General features: G+C 46.4%; 2 protein-coding genes and 1 long non-coding RNA gene across 4 annotated transcripts in view; all 3 read left to right on the top strand.

Moving 5' to 3' along the window:
* The window catches only part of LOC102293046 (son of sevenless homolog 1), a gene marked incomplete at its 5' end in the record, with an annotated part of 61203 nt that overhangs the window by 18235 nt on the left and 19457 nt on the right, over nucleotides 1-23511 (top strand).
* On the top strand, nucleotides 2544-6412 carry LOC121811955. Of its 2 annotated transcripts, XR_006052762.1 has the most exons (4): nucleotides 2544-3560; nucleotides 3953-4014; nucleotides 4191-4293; nucleotides 5469-6412. It is a non-coding gene; the product is annotated as an uncharacterized LOC121811955 (long non-coding RNA). The 2 variants fall into 2 exon arrangements; XR_006052761.1 differs by having other exon boundaries at nucleotides 2547-3560; nucleotides 4191-6412.
* On the top strand, nucleotides 12160-15844 carry LOC121811954 (son of sevenless homolog 1-like). The gene is made up of 4 exons (XM_042212688.1): nucleotides 12160-12373; nucleotides 13118-13232; nucleotides 13319-13601; nucleotides 15129-15844. Exons 2-4 carry the CDS (start codon nucleotides 13140-13142, stop codon nucleotides 15176-15178), a joined length of 426 nt encoding a protein of 141 aa, XP_042068622.1. The 5' UTR covers nucleotides 12160-12373; nucleotides 13118-13139; the 3' UTR covers nucleotides 15179-15844.

Below are 23511 nucleotides of genomic sequence, written 5' to 3'. Positions count from 1 at the left end.
GGAGCCACTTTTATGAGTAAGTCATAGTATCAGTTAGACAATGCTAATAATAGTTTTTAATTATTTTCCATATGGGTACCCTCTGTTAATATAAACTACTGTAAACAATAAAGACAGTGTTCTATATACAGCCACAGCTGCTCTGTTTACTGTATGTTAAATCTCCAGTCATTCAGTATTGTAAACAAACCCAAAATAAATACAATTATTTCTGACTTCCATAATATGGTGGAGGGTAAATAAACACAGAGGACTGACAGTGCGTTTAACCTTAGTATTCTTAGAAGACCTCATGAAGGAAGTACTGTGCAAAGCAGGCGGTTTCTTAATGGAAATGCAAAGCCTGCCAGTGTAACAGCAACGATAACAAGTGTGCTTGTCTTAATACCGCTTGCATAAAACAGAGACTGCTGTTTTTAGGACAGTTCATTGTAATTTTGGAAAAGCTTGCTCAGTTTATTTTAATCTGGATTTATGCTTTTCTCAGTTGCTCTATTAGAAGTGCAAGGGCACGATGAAGGAGGCCTCCATCTAAATTTGTTCACATAAACACTTTGTACCCCTGTTAGACAGTTTGACCTGCCATGGGTGTTCATTTTGGTCACACATGCTGACTCCCACTGTGCTTGGCCTCAGCCTTCTGCTTTCGAGACCTTAACAGCTCCAATAAAGGCATGCAGTGAATGTGTGAAGAGTTCAAAGCAAAGACGGTTCATCTGGCAAATGCTACATTATTTTGATCCCAGTCTCTGTTGGAATAACACAGAGCAGCCATTCATCGTCGGCTGATAAACACATTCCTGCCTGCGCAACATGCTAAATATACACGGAAATGGAGCCAGTTAAATGACTTTCATTGTTTGAAGTGGGAAAATAGTGCAGCGGGAAACGTTTTCTGTTAAATCTACAATTAAAGACGGTTTGTTAAAGGGAGTGTCTTGTGAAAAAATCGGGTGAGAGGAAATATTTCTAGCCCTTACTGATGATTGAGATAAAAGAGAGAGATGTACAACCTTGAAGTCACTGCAGATAACACAGACATACTTCTTTAGAGATATTAAAGTGGTTCTCTGTACTCTAAATCAGTTGTTTTTAAATACTTTTTCTGCCCAAGGCACACTAAAGGTCCTGCCAAACTCTTAAGCCACACCCAGGTTTTGTTTCGGGGTTTTGTTTTGTTTTTTTGGGTAGAGGATGAGGAAGCCACTTGCAGCTTCCCATTTATGCCATATAAGGGACTGAGGAAATGATGTACATGCACAAGTAAGTGTAATGTTTACAAAGGTTCACAAATGATGGTTATTTTGTACCCTAAAACACATAAAATTATACCAAAAATACAAAATAATGAAAACAAACTATTTTAAGCAAGAAGTGAACCCGTAAAGGAGTTAACTGCTTAACAAATCAAGACCCTAACTCAACAAACTAACCTGTGTAAATCAAGAACTAATGCTATATATTAAAGGAATAGACCATTTTTAAATGCAAGGAGGGCAGAAGAGGAAAAAGGAGGGGGAAACCCCAAGGACAATCGATTAACTCAGTGCAAAGAACTCCCATCCCCCCCATACTGTCACAGCTGATAGTTTGGTCCACTTGTTGGCCATCTGTATTTCAATGGCTCCACCCATAGTTTCCTCTTTTAACAAACCAGGAAAAACTGAAGCAGCAGGACGATAACTCAAAACAGAAAAAGTAATTAATGCATCTCATAAGTCTATTTGTGCCCGTCAGTTAGAATGCAGCGTAGTGTCATTGAAACAAATTTATAGATTTAACTTGTCCAAAAACATGAATTGTGTGCTATGTAATGCCATTGAGTCAATGCCATTGACTGTGGTAATGATGTGGTAGAGTGAAACCTTAAACCTGTGTGTCTGACTTGACTGAATATTGCCACATTTAGGTTATTTCACATGACATGTGTTTTGTCTGGTTTCTCTCAGAAAAGTTTTGTCTCCCAAAACTTGTTTTTAGCTTGTTAATCATCCCCCCTCCCAACAGACGAGGCCTGTTAACATTCCTCATCCAGGGAGCTTTTTCTCTGATCACCTTTTGTGTTATTTCGGTGATGCTTTGTCTGCGCTTGTGGTTAGTTGTGGTTTGTTTAACACAGAGAAGTTACTCTGCTGTTAAACTGTTAATCTGGCCTTTGATGTTTAATGCTTGTATAACCTTAACTTAGGCGTACAGAAACTAGAGAATTAACTAAATTTTCTTTTGACAGATGTTTTAAGGGGGAAATTAGTCCTGCTAATTTAATTTCATGAATCATGTAAAAAACATCTATTTATATATATATATATATATATATATATATATAGATAGATATCAATACAGATATATAGGAAGATAAAGATATATATAGCTTTATTAAGAGATAGAAATAGCATGATCTGTACTCTGTGGTGTGTATGAGTGTCCACGCATGTGTGTGTGTCTGTGTCTCATATACTTGTGTATATACTATATATTATTATATATGTAGTATAGTAGTATATGTAATATTAGACTAAAAAATTTAATCACAATCTAATCTCAGAGGTATTTTAATATATAAGTCCAACAATACAGCATAGGTTTTCTACATTGTAAAATAAAAAAAAATGCTGCGTTGGGTAAAGAAATAAATATGTAAATTTACAGTAAAAGTTCTGTTAGCTCTTTGCACAGTGCCCGCCCTGTGATTTTAAAACAAAACTAAAATTAATTGTCAGAATGTCCTTGTTTTGTTTTATGTTTTTTGTGTGTTTACTGTGAACTCACTGTAAAAATCATAGATTTCTATAGTAGATATTAAAAAAAAAAAAAGTATGTCATTTAATGTCTTATCTGTTATATATCTTTGGTGTAGTATGAATGATCATGGATCTTTATCAATAGGAAAAGTTGTAAAACCTATGAAGACACACTTAAGTCTAAAATGTATGCCCTTCTTCACATTTTTTCAAAGCTGCCCAAATTGCTTCGCCAGATTGGAGTCTTTAGCGGGCCAATTCTGGCCCCCGGGCCTTATGCTTGACACACTTGCATTAGACAAATTAAGACTGATTTTGGTCATGTGCAATGGAAAAAATCAGTCCCTGTTTTTTTGTGGGTAGATGATACTTGCTGGGCTGGATGTCAGTCTCTTTACCTACTACGTGCAGTTAAATGTTACTGTCACAGTTTTAAATGTGTAGCATATACAGTATATTCTGAGCTGATAATAAACCGATGATGTCAGGTGAAATTGGTGACAGACTAATTGTAAAAGCCGTGTGTATGTGCTTTGATATCAACTGTATAAATAAGAAAAAGAAACTGATTGTCAGGCAACTGATTTGGGTCCAGTGGGTCAGAAATTTGGAGCAGAAGAGCTGAGATGAGTTTTCTCAGGTTTAGCTAAACCTGCATTCTGGAACAGGGACTTTTAGACATCAGATTAACAGCCCGTCCTCTGTGTTTGTAGATGATGTTGTCACGGCTCTGATGTCCATGCGTTTCCCTCTTTCTCTCCTTTTCAGACACGTGATGACTTCCTGGGACAGGTGGATATCCCCTTAAATCAAATACCGGTGAGTGCTTGGCTGTAGAAAATTCATTGTAATACTGATGTCTCTAATCTAAGATCACAGTAGGCTGAATGTAATTTGGTTTTCACTGTGTGAGCTCTTAGCTTCAGTCCCACCTATGGCACCATTTAAATATAAACATGGACATCCTTATTCTACTGCCTGTTCCACATCAGTGTCCACAGTTTTGGAAATACAGTCTGTTGTGTTTATGTTATGCTGCTGCTTTTGTTTTGTTATAAATACAGCACCCACAAATTAGCCCTCACTGTGCACGGTCACTGTCATTTCACCCATTGGTATCTTAAAAGTGTTATGATCCTGAGCTGAACAGCAGATTTATTCATGCAGTGTGAAGAAATGAAAGATTTCCTTTTCTTATTTTGTTTTCTCAGACAGAAAATCCTAACAATGAAAGGCCATACACATTCAAGGATTTTCTGCTTCACCCACGAAGGTTGGCATGATTTCATGGTTATTTAATCTTTTGTCTTTCTCTGTTTTACATTCCATTTCCCATATATTGGCTCACTCATTTATTATTTTTTTTAGCATTTTGGATATTTATTTCTTCCACTAAAAACAAAGAAAACAAAACAATTATTTATTTACGTTTTTGCCATTCCCACACAGTCACAAGTCCAGAGTTAAAGGTCATCTGCGTCTAAAAATGACCTACCTGCCAAAAAACCCAGGTTCAGAGGAGGAAACTGCAGATCAGACTGAGGACAACGATGTAAGTTTATGCTTAGTGTTACGAATGCTTTTGTGTTAGCAGTGCTTCCATTTGTTCAACATGAGTGTCAGGTCAGTTAGTAGTTGGTGCTGAATTTAAGTCCTTGCACTCGCTTTTATTTTTTATTTTTTTTTATTTTCAACATTATGTTTATTAAAGTTTTACATATATACATATATAAAGTACATACACAAACAAATTTACACAATAAACGAAACACAAGGTACATTCAATGAAAGCACTTGAGTCCATGAGACCTCTGACAGATTTTAAAGAATAATTTTCAGATTGCAGCATATGGTTGTGGTCCTGTACAGGGAATAGCTAGGCTGTCCCTGTCTCACACAGTAAACCAGATAGATCTTTATTCCCAATATACTGGATGTAGCGCCCCCAAATTTTCTGGAAAATTTCTTGTTTATCTTTTAGAGTATATGTAATTTTCTCTAATGGTAAACATAAAGACAATTCTTTGAACCAATGTGAAATACTTGGTTTGCCAAGACTCCTCCACGTTAGAGCTATCACTCTCTTTGCTTGTAGTATTCCCATGTTTATGAAGATTTTTTCAAAATGATCTATGTTACACCCTACAGGATATAATCCCAGTAGGAAAAGTTTGGGATCCATCACAAGTTTAATTGACAAAATCTCCTTTATCATTGCTCCAACCTCTTCCCAAAACTCCTTTATTTTTGGACATGACCATAAACAGTGGAGCAATGTGCCCTTATCTTCTTCACATCTATTACAGATATCAGGAATCTGCATATTAAATTTGTTAAGTTTTTCTGGTGTTATGTACACTCTCATCAACCAATTAAATTGTAGCAATTTTAGACGTGTGTTCCCTGTCTGTGTTTGGGCTAGCTTACATGCTCTACTCCATTGTTCCACTGTCAAGTCCTCCTGTAAGTCATACCTCCAAGCTTCAAGCTTAGCAGCAGATGAATCAGGAGAGGATGTCATCATCAAGTTATATAATTCAGATATCATCCCTCTACCACTGGGGTTTTTGGTTAGGATTTTTTGCACTCGCTTTTAGAGCATCACACGAAAATGTTTGCATTAATTTGCATCTTTAATTGTAAGGAGTGAACCAGAATCTGTGTTTTTATTACTATTAATGTACATATGATATGACTAAGCTGCATAATTTCAAATTTATGCTATAGGTGTATCTGCTAGGAGGCTGAGGGGTGGCACTGCAGCCCGTCAGTATGTTTCAGCATGATGACAATCCCAAACACACTGTCAATGCAAAAAAAAAAAAAAAGCATACCTACACAAGAAGACACACAATGACACTTTCAGTCATGAATTTGCCTCCCCAGGGCTCAGACCCTCAACACTATAGAGGCAGTGTGGGATCATGCTGACAGACAACAGAACAAAAGACAGGCAACATCCAAAGAAGAGCTTTGAATGACTTTCAAGAACTACTCCTGAAGGCTACTTACAGAAATTATCCTAACTCTTGGCTAAGAGAGTTCAGGCTGTGTTGAAGAATAAAGGGGCAGGGTTATACAATTATTGACTTTCAGGCTCATTAAAATTGTACAAACTCTGTTTCTTTTATATTTGTACATTTCAATAAATCAGTGCACCAGTTTCCCATTTTTCTGAGCAAAAGATGAAGAAATGAGGGGTGATTTAAGACTTTTGAACAGTATTGTAAATTAACATTTAGATTTAGATTAACTTAAATCTTAACACTGCGAAGTTATTAAACTGTTATGGCTCGTTTTGACAAGCTGGGTCACATTGAGATCCCAGCTATAACCTTGGCCTTGTCACCTGGTTTTCAGCGTTAGGTACAAAATAGCTTGTGGTTCATCTCCTTACTGACAGATCAAAGCACAAGTCAGAGTGTCAGGTGTATAAATCTCTTACATATACACACACGATACTGCACATCCATGATCCACTTTCTCTAAATCTCAGTCATTGTGAACTGTATTGTGTGTGTGCACCAACGTGATTTCCACCCTCATCTTTAGTCATGAATGGATGTACACACTCCCTTACTTTGTTTGCATATAAATTCACTGTTTGCACCACAAAAATTGGGAGTGGAATTTATAGAAAGGAAATGACAAAGCGTGAGCGTGTGTGAAACTGAGACAGGTCCGTCCCTTATTGCACATGCATAGTTATTACAAGTATAAACATCACCTTTTTAAATGTAGGCCTGGACCGCTCTCGACACTGTGTCAAAAATTGGGAGTTGGTGGTTGTATTGAGAGATTAGTAGATATTATACCCATATAACTATATATTAATACTTATGCAGACTAAGTTTCGATCTTGCAAGGATATATATATATAAGTATACATAAATATATACAACCACACTACAACCACAACACACACACACACCCCACAAGGAAGTAAAATTATATAATATAGTATATACACTGGGTGAATGTGCAGTAGTAGCAGCAAGCAGGTGAATTCTGTACATTAATATGAATAGACATCTGACTATTTTACAGGATAGACAATATAAACATATTTAAATTAAAGGAATTGAAATGTACATTGTGCCTTGGTTTAGTGTCTGGAAGAGTCCTGTCTCAGTCAATTATAGATGATGTGAGAGGGCGGGTGTGTGTGTTTAGGGCACGGATGGCTTGGGGATAGAAGCTCCTCTTGAGTCTCTCTGTCCTTGCCCGGAAGATTGGAACCTCCAGAGGAATTGGTGCAAATTATCATCACTCACAGATCAGTGCTGTTGCTCTCTATACACAGTTCGCGCGATTGCAAAGTGAAAGCAAAAAAACAAGCGCAAATTCAAACGCGATTTCATATGTCACATATTGACAGTGGCTCACCGATGCCAATGACATAATTACCCAGCTACATTTCCGAAAGAATGCAAAAGCATTGACATATATTTTTCCTTCCTGCGATAGGCCCGACGGGCAGGGCAGAGATAGATTTTGGTAGCCCGACTGGAAAAATCGCTAGCCCCGGGACGTCGGGCTAGCGATTTTGCGAGCCCTGCCCTCTCCATCCTCCTCACTAACTCTTCTTCTTCTTCTACATATTCTCACTCCTGTGTGGTGGCGTGCAGCGAGGGTCGTACGCCACCATTAGATCGCCACAGATAGTCAAAATAGCTGGGACAGGCATGCTCAGATCCATGAGGACTGACCGGTCGGCCAAGCCATTCCCATGCCTGATGTGCTGCAAGTATCAGGCGGCGCTCCTGGGCTTCACGTCAATGGTGAAACTGTTAGGCTGGAACACAAGCAAAAAGTGTTCACTCTCGAACAGTAGTCCACACACAAAGATGACAAGAGGCGTGGCCAGATTTAACTCGATGTCCAAGAGTGCGTCTATAAGAGGATGCCTCTGAAACATTCTACGGCTACTGTAACGTTCCGAAAGTCTAGCATACAGGGGCTGACCTGTGTTTACCACGCGGGTCCCGCATGCTGCGCACTGAGAAGCTAGCCTATTTGAGACCCATGCTGCGGTAGCGGAGAGAGCAATAGAGACTCAACAATCCACCTTCTTGCGGCGAACGGAGCAGGAGATCTGTGAACCAGTCGGACTCTACCTGCCCTCGTCGAGATTGGACTAACTGTGAATGAGTCACACACAAGCCCTGTCCAGTCGGATCTCATCAACGGCTCTACAGAATCTGTTCAAGTGGCTTCCACGATGCGCCGAAGACGTAGTGTCACTGCGCTGGTGTCATTCATCGTGATTGCTAACTATACCGTAGCCTTGGAGATATCAATGTGATCGAGCAGCGATCGAATAGTCGGGGTCAAGATAGTCACAGCTGTACCTAAGTCGTCCAGTGCGCAACAGTTCGAGATCAAGCGCAAATGCAACTGAGCGAAGTACTTGCCAGCCTGATCGGAGAACATACCTGAAAGATGGAACAGGTGTCGCCGCCAAGCTAAGGAGAAGAACTAGTGATGCGGGCTGATCTCGCTCAGCTTGACCTCAGCACACTGGCTTGATCAATAGCTGACACGCATGGCTGCGAGGAGAGGAGTGATCGTGAGACTCGGCCTCGAGGTGACGTTCCGAGCCTGACTCCGGAGCTGTTTCGAGGTTAGATACGCCGTCTCAAGATCCAGAGCTTCCCATGCATAAGCGGGGACTGTCCTGAATCTGATCAGAGACTCCTTCACATACGCAGGTCAGGCGTCTGCAACACTCGGTAGGGTATGGCTGTTTTCAGTGACTGTAGCTCTGAGTAACGTGCACGTAGTGAACTGGGCGTGTGCGCCGCTGCCGTGTCTGCAGTTTAGACTGCCGAACGGCTGACCTCAATTCCGAGCTGTATGACTGTATTGCTGATCCCCACTGATCATGTTTTTTCTCAGATCCAAACTGTCCGATTTTGACACTACAATCATATTCAACGGAGCAGACTCCTAGAGTGAGCTTCATGCAGGCCTGACCACATCAGAAGCCGCCTCGCTCTCACACACTTCGCAGCGCTTTCATTAAAATTCCCCCGTCGTCTCGTGTGTTATTGGGTTTATTTATCATTTAAACAAATAGAACCATATATACAGCAGACTGGCTCATATTTACACCTCAGCTTGTCTCTGGTTGCCTAGCAACACATATTGTTTACACGCAATTTCATATGAGTCTGGAGAACCAATCGGAGCACATTGAAGGAGCTCGGACAGAAAAGCATCTGGACTTGTTTAAGTTCCTTGAAGACGTTTCATCCCAGAAGCGTCTTCAGTTCTGAGACCAGATGGTGGAGTCCCAGATTTAAGCCCTATGGGAGCGTCCCCCAAGAGGGTCCTGGACCCCCTATTGATCATCTGCCTGATCAGCATCTATGTCCACTGTGTACGACCATCTTTGAACAGAGGGCGGGGCTTACCACACCAACTGTCTGCCATCTATAATCCAGTCTGAGATCCTTCCCAGATGCCTTAACGCCCACTCACTTCCTGGGCCATCTGACCTCAGTAAGTCACATGATAGGGTGGGGCTAGGTTTCACAGCGGGTTCACCTGATACCACCTCACAGGGGTTAGGGGGTCTACGATGACCTGGATCCTCGTGTGATTAGGGGAGGTTCAATAGGGGGTCCAGGACCCTCTGGGGAGACACTCCCAGAGGGCTTAAATCTGGGACTCCACCTTCTGAAACATCTTCAAGGAATTTAAAGAAGTCCAGATGACGTTATCCTTGGGATGCAAGAATATACACCTAAGTGTGTTCCTGCAGTCACAATAACTTACCGTATTGTAATGAGTTGTAGATATTTACTTTGTGCCATAATTATTCTGTAAGAGCTTTTGTTTTTAAAATGTAATAATTAAATTAAATCTTAAAAAAAAACCCAAAGAAGTCCAAGTGCTTTTCTTTCTGAGCTGCCTAGACGACGACGACCTGGAGGACTGAGAACCTTCACAGACAATCGGAGCAAATAAAGTGTGAGGAGCAGGGCAGGAGAGGGAGGAGGAGAGAGGTCTTGAAGCAGTTCATTGGGAATGACTCTCAGTGAAATGCGTACTCCCTGTGACTGTGGGAGTGAGCAAAACCGTGGTCTCACAGTTGCTTCTCCCATTTTGGGAATGGAAACCATCTTTCAATGGGCTGAAATTTGACGATATTCCTGCCCCCTTGTGGACTGTGGGGAGGTCGCAGCAGAAGCACACCTGTGGATCTCAACAGGTGTGCTTCTGCTCTCAGCTCTGTGATGTTGATGTTTTCAGGTTTGAGATCCCGAAGCCGCGGAGCCAATAGCGGGGAACGCACCAGCGTGAAACGTCCAAGATGTCACCGTCAGCCGAGAGCACTGCGAGAAGTCCTGAGTTCATACATCTGCTCGAGTATTCGACGATCACAATTAGATTGGTCGCTGCAATGAATTTTTCGCACTGTCGAACAACAGTTGGGCCCTCCCTAGCGATGAACTTCTGTCGTAAAATGTAGTTTAAAAGGTGCACACAAACTTCAATTCGTTTGTCAGATCTTTCTACAAAAACGATTGACATAGAGCTTTATAGCGGAGTAGCAAAACTCCCTGTTGGCTTATGAACAGGCGAGCAAGATTATCATTATGCGCAATTGGGCACGGAAGATCGATACGAAAGCCTCATAAAGGTATACAGAATACAGCTGTGAGTTGCCTCACTTGTACAGCTGCACCTCAGCATCCGGCGTCGCTAAAGGTCTCTTGGACATCTGCAAATCGGAAACTAGAGAGCGTACCATAGCGACTTCTAGATTTGACGCCCATCGTAACTCAACGTCGCACGGTCAAGGTTTCTCATGTCCAATACAGTGACTCCTGCCCCTCGCATTTACATCACTGCACCCGTCGCTTTTCGACTCATGTATTGGTAACTGCCGATCTTCAGAAGGGCGTGCAGACCCGTCAAATATTGAGGTTTGGCAGTCCAACACTTAGTCTATGGTAATGGATCTCAATCGCAAGTATTGTCATCGCCACGTTACGATATCTCACACCCACTACCGTGTTCTGAAAACAGCAGTCTGATTTGAATGCCTGGGCTGCGGTGTGTTCACGGCCACTTACCATTAGCCCTTATCATAGTCTCAGCTAATGGTACTTGTACTTCCTCGCACTTGAATGTGCGGTGGCAGGTAGCTATAACGAAACGGGCTGTCCACGGTCGGATCCAGGGTACAGGACTAGAAGTCTGCTTTGAGTGTCGCCCCAAACCAGCCTTCGACCCGAGTTAATTTACCCACGAACCAGACGTCAAAGGACTGACTTGATCTTCGCTGACATGAGTCAGTGACTCCACTTGTTGTATAAAGATAACAATCTCATGTGAGATTCACATCCCCTCGGAATCTAAATAATCCGATACGAGAGCTCATAGTCAGCTCAGGCCTGCAAAGAGACTCGTTCGATAATCTTCGCGCATCAACCCCCATGCGCCCCCCTGTCTTGAGCAAGGAAATGATCATACGCGGATACGTGTATGAATGCAGGGATCAATTCCACAAGACTTATCAGGGAGCAACAGAGCCAGTGCGTGCGAGTTCAAGATCACCTTGAATTCCCTACCTCCCATGTGCACTGACCGGACACTGACATTCACCTTGATGCACCATCAAATCGCCCCAGTACTGTCGAGACTTTACAGTAAATCGCCTCGTGATGCCGGCACTGTCCATTTTCTAACAATCTCACTGCAGGGCGGTGACATAATCCGTTGTAAGCTGTAACGTTCAGCAAGCATCTGGCAAAGCTCAATTACCAGGAGGACAAATGCAGATCAAGGCATCGCCCACCTGTTAGCGGGACTAATCCGACACACACAACTCACCCTCGTGAAGGTTTCAAAAGTAAGCCATACAGCGAGGGCTATGTGCTGGAACAAACCCACAGTGAGTCAGCTGATGCAGTGACTCTCTGCAGGTGTATCGTGGACGAACCTGGGAACGTCGCTGTCTTTTCCGATCACGAAACCGCAGCCTGTTGTACAGGGTAACAATTACAATAAGAGCTGTAACTAGCAGGTTCAGCTGCTCATTGAACATGTGAACGTGACAGGGACGGTCACCTTTATGGATAATAATCCAGACGTCTGACAATCAGCAAGTCATAATCACAGAGATAGTCGTCATGTGTGCAGTTGAGAAGAACGAAAGTGGTTATGTTGCAGCAAACGAAGTCGTAGATACAAATAATCCGGAGGAGCTCTGAGCTTTAGAGACACTAACAAGAAGACCTGTACTCGCTCATCAGACCCCACCTGGATCCATTTGTCTTAGTTGAAATGATTCTCATGTGGGGAAGTTAAAAAAAAAAAGTGCCGGCTCCCAGGGAAGTCTATTAAAATGTTTTTATAGTCAATTTTATCAGGATCATTCTCGACTCAATCTCTAATGGATAACTATGCAGCTCGAAGGTCAAATAACTGTATGTGTGTGTGTGACAGGAATCTACCTGACCAACATCCTGAAAACGGAGGAGGGAAACCCCGACTTCCTGCACAGACACGGCAAAGATCTGATCAACTTCAGCAAGAGACGGAAAGTGGCCGAGATCACCGGAGAGATCCAGCAGTACCAGAACCAGCCGTACTGTCTGCGGGTGGAGGGTGACATCAGAGTGAGGACACACCCCCTCACCTTCTGTTCACACACACACACTTTGGCAACAGTGGGAAGGAAAAACTCCCTTTTAACAGGAAGAAACCTCCGCAGAACCAGGCTCAGGGAGGGGCGGGGCCATCTGCTGCGACCGGTTGGGGTGAGAGAAGGAAGACAGGATAAAGACATGCTGTGGAAGAGAGACAGAGGTTAATAACAGATATGATTCAATGCAGAGAGGTCTGTTAAACATAGTGAGTGAGAAAGGTGACTGGAAAGGAAAAACTCAATGCATCATGGGAATCCCCCGGCAGCCTACGTCTATTGCAGCATAACTAAGGGAGGATTCAGGGTCACCTGGTCCAGCCCTAACTATATGCTTTAGCAAAAAGGAAAGTTTGAAGCCTAATCTTGAAAGTAGAGATAGTGTCTGTCTCCTGAATCCAAACTGGAAGCTGGTTCCACAGAAGAGGGGCCTGAAAACTGAAGGCTCTGCCTCCCATTCTACTTTTAAATACTCTAGGAACAACAAGTAGGCCTGCAGAGCGAGAGCGAAGTGCTCTAATAGGGTGATATGGTACTACAAGGTCATTAAGATAAGATGGGGCCTGATTATTTAAGACCTTGTATGTAGGAGCAGATTCTTGATTTAACAGGAAGCCAATGAAGTGTGTGGAGCATGAGCACGGTTGGAGCTGCTCTTTCAGTCCTGTTGAGTGGCATTTGGATTAGTTGTTTTCAGTGTTTTTGGTCTTGTGAGCAGAAGTTCTTCGAGAACCTGAACAATGGGCGACCTGTCGGAGAAGGACTTCAGTGATTATCTCTTCCACAAGTCTCTGGAGATCGAACCTCGTCAGCTCCGATCGGCTCCTCGATTTGTAAGTACGAGCGTGGCAGCACCTTGTCATGTCACGTGTTGCATTGCGTGTGACGTGCATGACACTAATCAACTCACCTGCTGCAGGCGAAGAAGTACACCTATCCTCTGAAGTCTCCGGGGATCCGACCCACTTCGGCCCGGCCCGGCACCATGAGACATCCGACGCCGCTCCAGAACGAGCCCAGGAAGATCAGCTACAGCCGCATCCCGGACAGCGAGTCCGAGGGGACGCCGGCCTCTGCCCCCAACTCTCCCCGTACCCCCCTGACCCCGCCCCCTGCCTCCGCCGCCTCCGCCGCCTCCAGCTCCACAGATGTGGGCAGCGTGTTTGACTCGCCGCAAGGACCCAGCAGCCCATTCCACTCCAGTAAGACCCGCCCACTCACACTGACACTGAGCCTGCCCACTGATATTATTGAACGCATTGAATGTGACCACACAACCCTATTCGCTGTCTTTGGATTGGAACTGTGGCTTCCTGTTTGCTGTCCACCTGTGAGGCCCTAACAGGTCACGGCAGCAGCAGGACCAATCAGACACAAAGTAAGCCTCTTAGTCTGAACGAGGCGGCGACAACCTGCGCTCCGCCCTCGTGCTGTGCTTCAGGACGTTCTTCCCGCGTTTCCTTACGCTCGCCTCCACCATCGCGCCTCCTTTCCTCGCGCTCCTCCCCACCATCTCGCCTCCACCATCGCGCTCTCTTTGCGCTCGCCTCTACCATCGCGCCTCCTTTCTCCATCTCGCCTCCCACCATCTGCGCCTCCTTTTCCACTCATCTCACCACATCGCGCCTCCTATTCCCTCGCGCTCCTCCCCACCATCTCGCCTCCACCATGGCGCTCCATCCCATCGCGTTCCTCCTTTCCTCGGCGCGCTACCCACGCGCTCCTTGCGCTCCCTCCACCATCGCGCCTCCTCTCCTCATGTTCCTCTCCACCATCCGCCTTCCCGCCTACCTCAATCGCTCCTCCGCTCTCGGGCTGGTGCATGATCTCTCATTTCACGCATTGCGCCTCCTCTCCTGGTGCTCCTCTGCACCATCGCGCCCTCCTCTCCTCCTCCACATCGCGCTCTCTCTATCGTGCCACCTCTTCTCGCACTCGCCTCCAGCATCGCGCCTCCTTTCCTCGCGCGTCACTCCGCTCCTCCACCATGCGCTCTTCCGCCTCGCCTCCAGCATCGCGCCTCCTTTCCTCGCGCTCGCCTCCACCATCGCCCTTCTGCTCCTCCCCACCATGCTCGCCTCCACCATCTCTCCTGTGGGCCTCCAGCACCCTGCCTCCACCCCATCGCCCCACGTGCCTCCTTTCTCCGCGCTCCCGCGATGCACCTCCAGCCAATGCGCGCTTCCTCGTGTCTCCTGACCAGGCCTCCAGGTACGAAATCGCCTTATTTCCTTTCTTCTCCAATCTGCTCCTGCTTTGCCCACCATCGCCAGCCTCGTCTCTCCGTTGGTGCTCCTCTGCACCACTCTCGCCCTCTCTCCTTGCCACTCGTGCATCCCGCGCCGTCGCCTCCATCGTGCTCTACTCCACCATCGCGCTCTCTTTGCGCGCTCCTTTCGCTCGCGCTCGCCTCCACCATCACCGCCTCCGTCTCCTTGTTGCTTCTCTCCACATCGACGCCGGTCCTCTACTCATTTGTGCTCCTTTCCTCGCGTTCACCTCCAGCATTCAGCCTCCTCCACCATCGCGCCTTTCTCCTTGTGCGCCCCTCCACCATCGTGCCTCCTTTCCTCGCGCTCACCTCCACCATCGCGCCTCCTCCCCTGGTGCTCCTCTCCACCATCGTACCTCCTCTCCTCGCTCTTGCCTCCATCATCGTACCTCCTCTCTGCAGGATGATGTCACCACTCCTCTCCCTTCCTCACAGTGTTTCTCCTCTTCACCTGCAGCCTGCGACAGCATCTTTGCTGTGGTGTCTCTGCCGCACGGCCCACGTTAGTATGACTTTCCTGACTCTCCGTACGCCTGCTCCACAGCTCACCTGCGCCCCACACATCACACCTGTCTGTCTCTCACCTGTCTCAGTGTGTTTCAGGTTTCTGTTCCATTGTTATTGATTGCTCATTGGTATAGAGGATATTGATTAGACTTCCTGTTGTGTCTCACCTGTGCATGATGTCACACCCATTGTATTAGTTTGTCTCCATAGAAACTGGCAGCTGTGTTACTGTCTCTGCACCGGCCGAGATGAAAGAAGGCGTCAGGGAAGTTCAGTGAGTTCTGATCCAGCGGCTCGCTCGGACTCTGGCGTCTCTTGTTTCGGGCAGCAGTTGTAGTTTGATGCGTTGGCAGGCTGATGTTGGGCTGCGTAAACTGGGAATTTTCCTCATCCCCATCACCCTTGGGGAAGGAGGGTGCTCTAAGGTGGGGGAGGTAGCTCAGGTCATCTACTAATCCAAGGTTGGTGGTTCGATCCCTGGCTGCTCCAGGCTGCGTGCTAATTATCCTTCCAAGATACTAAGTTGCTCTCTGACGCATCCATCGGAGTGTGAAGGCCAGAAAAAAGTGAAAGAGGCGTGCTGTAAAAAGACTGGAGTCCATTTTCCAGCTGGATACAGTTGGACTCCAGCGTCTCGTGGTTCAGGCAGCACACGATGGCCGAGGTCTTGGCAGTAGGGATGGGTATTGATAAGATTTTAACGATTCCGATTCCATTTTCGATTCTGTTTAACGATTCGATTCTTTATCGATTCTCTTATCGATTCTTTTTTTTTTTTAAAAAGAGAACACTAAGGTCGATTAGCTTAGAACTTTGTTTTATATCTTCTCTTTGAACAAGATAGAAATTTAGGAGTAACCAGACAAAGAGCGATTCAGAAGACCCCATGAAGAGAATATCGAGGGAACAGTTTACCCTGCCCGGGATAGGGTTACCGGGGCCCCGCCCTGGAGCCAGGCCCGGGGAGGGTGCCCGAGGGCGAGCGTCTGTGGCCGGGCCTTCTGGGGCCGCGGAACAAGAGGAGACATGGGCCCATCCTCCCGCAGGCCCACCACCCGCAGGAGGCGCCATAGGGGTCGGGTGCATTGTGAGCCGGGTGGCGGCCAGGAGCGGAGGCCCTGGCGGACCGACCCCGGCTGCCAAGACTGGCAATAGGGACATGGAATGTCACCTCTCTGGTGGGGAAGGAGCCTGAGTTGGCAACAGGTCCTTGGGATGTGGTTCTCGGAAGGACATCTTAATAATTACGCAGCATTGCTAACTGCGTTTCCGTACGGCTAGATATGAGTTGGGCTTCAATCACCTCATGCATGATGTCTGTGGTTCTCTGGAACCAGTCTCCTGATGTAGTATGAGGGCATGGACTATGGTCTTGCCTTGACGTCTGGACTGTTGCAGGACCGTGTGTGATGAGTCACGCTGGCGGCTGGGTGTTTGTATTCTCACTATCCCCTCGGCTGCCTCTTCGGTGACGTGGGTATGTTTCTCACCCAATGGACAGATTCGAGGAGATGCTCTCCTAGCGCCTTAAAGTCTGGTACTTGGCGGACGCCACAGCGTTTCCTGAATCTGTCATCTGATTCCCACAGAGTTTGCGCGGTTGGGCTCGCCATTTGAGTGGCCGCAGTCGGTAAGTAACCCAGCCTCTTAGAGTATCCTGGTGGGAGGCTGCTGTGATTGGCTTCCACCTGTGGACTCTGTTGCGTCTGCTGGGTTCTATTGGCAATGCTCACACGCGAAAAACTTGTCACTCGCAATCAAATCCGAAATGCTTCTTCTGTCAGTGAATCGCCATGTATAACGAGCCGCAGTGCCGGCGCTTCTCCGCCGGTGCGTGACTTTGGGAGTATGGACCTGAGGAAGCTCTATGCTCGGTCCCTCGTATCTCGTGAAACTTTCGAGCATGTCTGCGTTTGCTATTGGACCTTCTTTTGCTAGATCACCGTGCTTTGGGGCGATAATACCGAACACCACTGTTTTGAACATAAGGACGTGTGTCTGATGTATATGGCCTGTGGCTCAGGCCACCGACGCTCGGCTAGGCCGTTAGTGGTCTTCGTATATGATCGAGATTTGTTTATCGTACATCATGCTTATTCTACCAAACCTTTGGACCATGCATTTGTCTTCATTGGCACTACGTGCGTAAGAGTAGGTGAACGTTAGAAGTTTGCTGATAAAAATCTGTGCGAACACTATGGGCTCGATTGGATCAAGTATGGTTCCTGGATTGTTGCACAATCAGTCCTTTGTTAATCAAGCCCCAATCTTATCTGTCCCGAGGACGCTGGAAACGCTCGCTGATGACCGAATGCTCCTAAACACGAACTGTGCGCTTGGCAGAGGGAGTGTGCCACTAAGCAGGCCTAGGGGAAGAGCCATGTCCAGCAGTAGAGGCCACAAGTCTCGCGAGCCCTTATGCCTCTCAATACCCACACCTACCCTCCAGGTCATGGAGCTTAGTATTCAACAAGTCTGGTTTATGTGACCGATCGGTGTTATTCTGCGGGACTATGAGTCTCGACGATTGGACCCAGGGTTCACGCGTTCTTCCTTTTGCACCTGTCAAGCGCTCTGACATTGGCTTTGCCTCACCGGCTCGCAGGAGAGCACCAGGGTGTTGTGTTGGTGCCTGCCGTGGTGGTAATCCCCGAACCAAATGGTGGACACCAGAGGTGAAGGGAGCCACCAGGCTGAAGAAGGAGGCCTATCGGGCTTGGTTAGCCTGTGGGACTCCGGAGGCAGCCGACAGGTATCGACAGGCCAAGCGGAATGCGGCTCGGGCAGTGGCTGAAGCAAAAACTCGGGTGTGGGAGGAGTTCGGAGAGGCCATGGAAAAAGACTTTCGGACTGCCTCGAAGAGATTCTGGCAAACCGTCAGGCGTCTCAGGAGGGGAAAGCGGTGCTCTACCTGCGCTGTGTATAGTGCTGGCGGAGCGCTGTTGACGTCGACTGAGAAAATTGTCGGGCGGTGGAAGGAATACTTCGAGGACCTCCTTAATCCCACTGACACGTCTTCCGAGGAGGAAGCAGAGTCTGGGGATGAGGGGTATGACCCGCCAATTTCCGGGGGCGAGGTCACTGAGGCAGTTAAACAACTCCTTGGTGGCAGAGCCCCTGGTGTTGATGAGGTCCGCCCCGAGTTCCTGAAGGCGCTGGACGTTGTAGGGCTGTCTTGGTTGACACGTCTCTGCAATGTTGCGTGGAGATCAGGGGCAGTGCCTGTGGACTGGCAGACCGGGGTGGTGGTCCCCATCTTTAAGAAGGGGGACCGGAGGGTGTGTTCCAACTACAGGGGGATCACACTCCTCAGCCTCCCTGGGAAAGTCTATGCCAGGGTGCTGGAGAGGAGAGTTCGTCCGCTAGTCGAACCTCGGATACAGGAGGAACAATGCGGTTTTCGTCCTGGTCGCGGAACACTGGACCAGCTCTTTATCCTCTCGAGGATACTTGAGGGTGCATGGGAGTTTGCCCAACCAGTCTACATGTGTTTTGTGGACCTGGAGAAGGCATTCGACCGTGTCCCTCGGGGTGTCCTGTGGGAGGTGTTGCGGGAGTATGGGGTGTCTGGCCCATTGCTACGGGCCATTCGATCCCTATACAACCGTTGCAAGAGCTTGGTTCGCATTGCCGGCAATAAGTCGGACTCGTTCCCGGTGGGTGATGGGCTCCGCCAGGGCTGCCCTTTGTCTCCGGTTCTGTTCATAATTTTTATGGACAGGATTTCTAGGCGCAGCCAAGTGGCGGAGGGCTTTCGCTTTGGTGGCCTCAGAATCTCATCTCTGATTTTTGCGGATGATGTGGTTCTGTTGGCTTCATCGGGTGAGGGCCTCCAGCTCGCACTGGAACGGTTCGCAGCCGAGTGTGAAGCAGCGGGAATGAGGATCAGCACCTCCAAATCTGAGGCCATGGTTCTCAGCCGGAAAAGGGTGGAGTGCCCACTCCGGGTCGGGGATGAGTTCCTGCCCCAAGTGGAGGAGTTCAAGTATCTCGGGGTCTTGTTCGCGAGTGATGGGAGAAGGGAGCCGGAGATCGACAGACGGATTGGGGCTGCAGCTGCAGTAATGCGGACGCTGCACCGGTCCGTCGTGGTGAAGAGGGAGCTGAGTGTAAAAGCGAAGCTCTCAATTTACCGGTCGATCTACGTCCCTACCCTCACCTATGGCCACGAGCTGTGGGTAGTGACCGAAAGAACGAGATCGCGGATACAAGCGGCAGAAATGAGCTTCCTCCGAAGGGTGGCTGGCCTCTCCCTTAGAGATAGGGTGAGAAGTTCGGCCATCCGGGAGGGGCTCAGAGTAGAGCAGCTGCTGCTCCACATCGAAAGGAGCCAGCTGAGGTGGTTCGGGCATCTGACAAGGATGCCCCCTGGGCGCCTCCTGGGTGAGGTGTTCCAGGCATGTCCCACCGGGAGGAGGCCCCGGGGCAGACCCAGGACACGCTGGAGAGATTATATCTCTCGGCTGGCCTGGGAACGCCTTGGTATTCCCCCGGACAAGCTGGAGGAGGTGGCTGGGGAGAGGGAGGTCTGGGCCTCTTTGCTTAGGCTGCTACCCCCGCGACCCGACCTCGGATAAGCGGATGAAGATGGATGGATGGATGTAACATGGCCTTACAAACCCAACAGTGAGATCTTGAGAGATCCAGCCTACGGCTCTTCAATGGGGTGTCACAGGGTCCCCAGGAAAAAAAAATTGTAAATGTAAAATAATAAAATAAATATTCTTGTGAGACATATCACATATTGACGGGGTCGGGTTATGTTAAAAAGTATAAATTGTTATACTTTGTTCATTGGTTCAAAGGTACCCCACACTTCTTTTTTTGTTTGCTTGTTTGTTCTGGTGTATTTTTCATTTGAACTGTTACTCTGCCAGAGTACTCATATTTACAAGATGGCATTGAACGCCCCATTGGTGTATCAGGAAAACTATTTTGTACGTATGTTCCTTGAAGGGGATTGAAGTCGTTCTTTTTTCCACCGCAGCGAAGGGCTAGGAGTAGGAGAGGAGCTGCTGTATGTTTTTGTTATCGAATCGATCTGATTGTGAAATAAAGCATATGCAGTGAGAAAGCAACTCCAGGAGTCATCCCTGCCTTAAAGCTGCAACATTCTTCTGTAGCAATAACAAAGTATAACATAAATTGTTCTGTGGCAATTACACAAGAATATCCAGTAATGTCCCTGCCTACAATTAAACACATTCACTTACCAAAAATCGGGGCATCTGCTGTGGCAAATGGGTTCAAGCCTTTGACCACAAACTTAGACACTGCTCGGTGACATTAGTCTATCCTGGCCTGAAAGGAGACGCTACCGGTAGACTGCAGCGAGAACTACCAGCGAGCGCCAGCCAGACTCTGTCTGTCTCTCTCATCATGGTCACCTACATGTACAGTAATGGCAGGTCTTGTAATAAGGCAGATTGCGCTAACATAATATGCACTGTTAGTTGATTATTTACCTGCCGCATTAACGGGAGAGGACGTGCAAACGTTAGCGCTGCTGCTGGGTTGAGAGTCACGAGTCCGGAGCGGAATTAAAAACGCGTGTCATCGCGTGTTTTGTGAGCAAATGCTTTTGCATATTCGTAGTGTTTCCTCCCTTAAATGAAATATCTACTTTGCAAGTTGCCCTGTTGTCATCGGTTCTCATAAAGTATAATCAAACTTTTGAGCGTTTGAGCCGCTTAGGCGCCGTGTTTCCTGCCAGGTAAATGACGCTCCGCAACGTGGTGACGTCATTCGGGGCGACTGGAATCGATAAGGGAATCGTTTGCAAAAATGGCAAACGATTCCAAGGAATTGAAACAGTGGGAACCGGTTCTCAACTAGAACCGGTTTTCGATACCCATCCCTACTTGGCAGGCTGCTCTCAGGCTGCGTAAACTGGTTTTGGGGACGAGCGTGAGATGTACCGGCTCACCTGAGTCCACTCGTACCTTCCTGGTTCTGTACCTGTTCGCTGGAACAGGACTCGTCTTTGAGTACCTGACGTGCTTGGATGAGTGCGCTGTCTGCTGTTCTTCCATGCACACAGTCACAGTGAATCCTGAAGGGAAGGTTGGAAAGTTCCTCGATCAGCTGAGGGTAACATGGCAGGCAGGCCTGGGACATTCGTCTACCACCTCCACAGCATCCTGAGTAGGGCTGGGTATCGTCGCTGATTTCTAGAATCGATTTGATTCTATTTGAATCTGTGAAGTTTAGCCTCACACAGTCAGAAATATCATAATTCTGATCATTTATCAGTACATATCCACATTTTTATATGTATAAAAAGAAAGCTGACACTTCATCAGAGGTGTGAGCATCACAGCAGATGCCCTTGGTTCAAAGTAACTGAGGATAAAACAGAAAAACATGAAGCAGAAATGAGCTTCTGGGGTCAGCTTTAGAGGTCCTCCACATTGAAAGGAGTCAGTTTAGGTGGTTCATGCGACCAGGATACCTGTCCTAGGTGAGGTTTCAGTCCCCAGGTAAACCCTGGAGAGATGACTGGTCAGTGTCTGTTGAGACCGCTGCACTGGACGGATGATCTTACTTTTATTTTGGTTTTTTAAGAAATTCTAACTTTTGAATTAAGTACAGGGCTCTAGACTAACTTGTTGCCGTGGTTACACTGGTTACACTAACTTGTTTTCTTATGTGCACCAGCACAAAAGTTAGGTGCGCCCAAGTTTTTCAACCGCATCACTTAACCCCGCCTTTTTACATGTTCCAACTGCTGTCCATACAGACAATATTGATTTGTAAATGATTAACTATCAATCTTGTCAACACAAAGTGCTTTATTTGGAGCACATTTCTGCAAGAAGGATAAGTTCCTGAAAAGGTGCTTGTGCTTAAAGTGCTTTGCCTACAGTATTGCTAAAGAGTGCCAATGTTAAACTTCATCATCATGTCGGCCTCCTGACGACCTGTTTGCTGCTGAAAGGCAGTGAGGAGACACTGGGCGTTTATCGCAGCTTATAATGTGTTCTCTGGATACACTGTGCTTTTCAGCATTTCACTTTGAAATTTATTAGAAGCAGTCACAAATGCAGTATTGCCGGCCACGGTCTCTCCACACTCGCAACAGTAAATGCAGTGCATCATGTTATCAGCTTCAGTGAATCTTTTCCAAAAGTATACACGTTTCTCCTTTTACTCTCAGTGGGCTCTGGCTCGGGGTCCATCGTATGTGGCTCATTATCTGATGCCGTCTCCGGACCGGTGTTAGATGTAAGCTGAGCAATCCATGGCTCCGTGTCAGAGCACTGGCTATGAGTTTCAGACGGATCAGGCCTTAATGAAAACACTATCAATCGTTCTTTTCATCTTTTCTTATTACCCACAGCTACATCCACCTCTGTCAGGCCTAGGCTGCTCACTAAGGTTGGGTATCACTGATTTCTATAATCCATTCGATTCTGATTCACAAGGCCCCGATTCGATTCAATTCAATTTTTCCTCAGACAGTCAGAAATATTATAATTCTGATCATTTATCAGTACTGTGTGAGCATCACAGCAAATGCCTTTGTGTCAAAGTAACTGAGAATAAAACAGAAAAACATTATGGAGATTTTCCTGGCCTGGATTTTTATAGCAGATAACCTTAAAATATCTGCAGTAGATTAAAAACTGAAGAAAACCATGAATCAACATGAAGTGAAGCGGAGTCAAGTTATAGAGGTTTTATTAGACAGCGTTTTGTAATTTGGTATCATTTTAAGTTTAATTTTCTTTGGTATTAAACAGCAGAAATGAGGCTTTGTTCAATTCAGTTCAATTCAATTTTATTTACACAGCGCCAAATCACAACAGCAGTCACCTCAAGGCGCTTTATATTGTACAGTAGAGCCTACAATAATAGATACAGAGAAAAACCCAACAATCATATGACCCCCCTATGAGCAAGCACTTTGGCGACAGTGGGAAGGAAAAACTCCCTTTTAACTCTCCTGTTATGTTGGTAACCCAGGAACACCAATTATGCTCCTGGGTTAATTTGACCCAGGGCAAATTTACTCATCCAAAAGTGTTAGAAACAATGGCATTGATTATTTTACAATTTTCTTTTATAATTTTTATTTTTATTTTTCGTTTTCTGTAGTCATGCAGATGGCATGTGAAATCTCTTCTGTGCTGGGTCAATGTGACCCGCAACATAACAGCTCTGAAACCTGACTGAAACTCTTCAAATAAACCATTTCTTTGCAGATAAACTGTTAGCTGTTTGACAACTACTCTTTCAAGGATGTTTGATATGAAAGGAAGGTTGGAGATTGGCCTATAATTAGCTAAGACTGCTGGGTCTAGAGATGCTTTTTGAGTAAAGGTTTAACTACA

The sequence above is a fragment of the Haplochromis burtoni genome, unplaced genomic scaffold (genome assembly GCF_018398535.1).
Source record: "Haplochromis burtoni strain Fernald_Lab_line unplaced genomic scaffold, NCSU_Asbu1 Contig_387, whole genome shotgun sequence".
NCBI lineage: Eukaryota > Metazoa > Chordata > Actinopteri > Cichliformes > Cichlidae > Haplochromis > Haplochromis burtoni.
The sequence above is the reverse complement of the archived record's forward strand: the minus strand, read 5'-3'. Positions and strand labels throughout refer to the sequence as shown.

Coding starts and splice junctions, on each gene's coding strand:
- LOC121811954 (XM_042212688.1), top strand. CDS start 13,140: ATGGGCGACCTGTCGGAGAAGGACTTCAGTGATTATCTCTTCCACAAG. Junction 13,233..13,318: donor TCCGATCGGCTCCTCGATTT/GTAAGTACGAGC, acceptor CACCTGCTGCAG/GCGAAGAAGTACACCTATCC. Junction 13,602..15,128: donor CAGCAGCCCATTCCACTCCA/GTAAGACCCGCC, acceptor CTTCACCTGCAG/CCTGCGACAGCATCTTTGCT.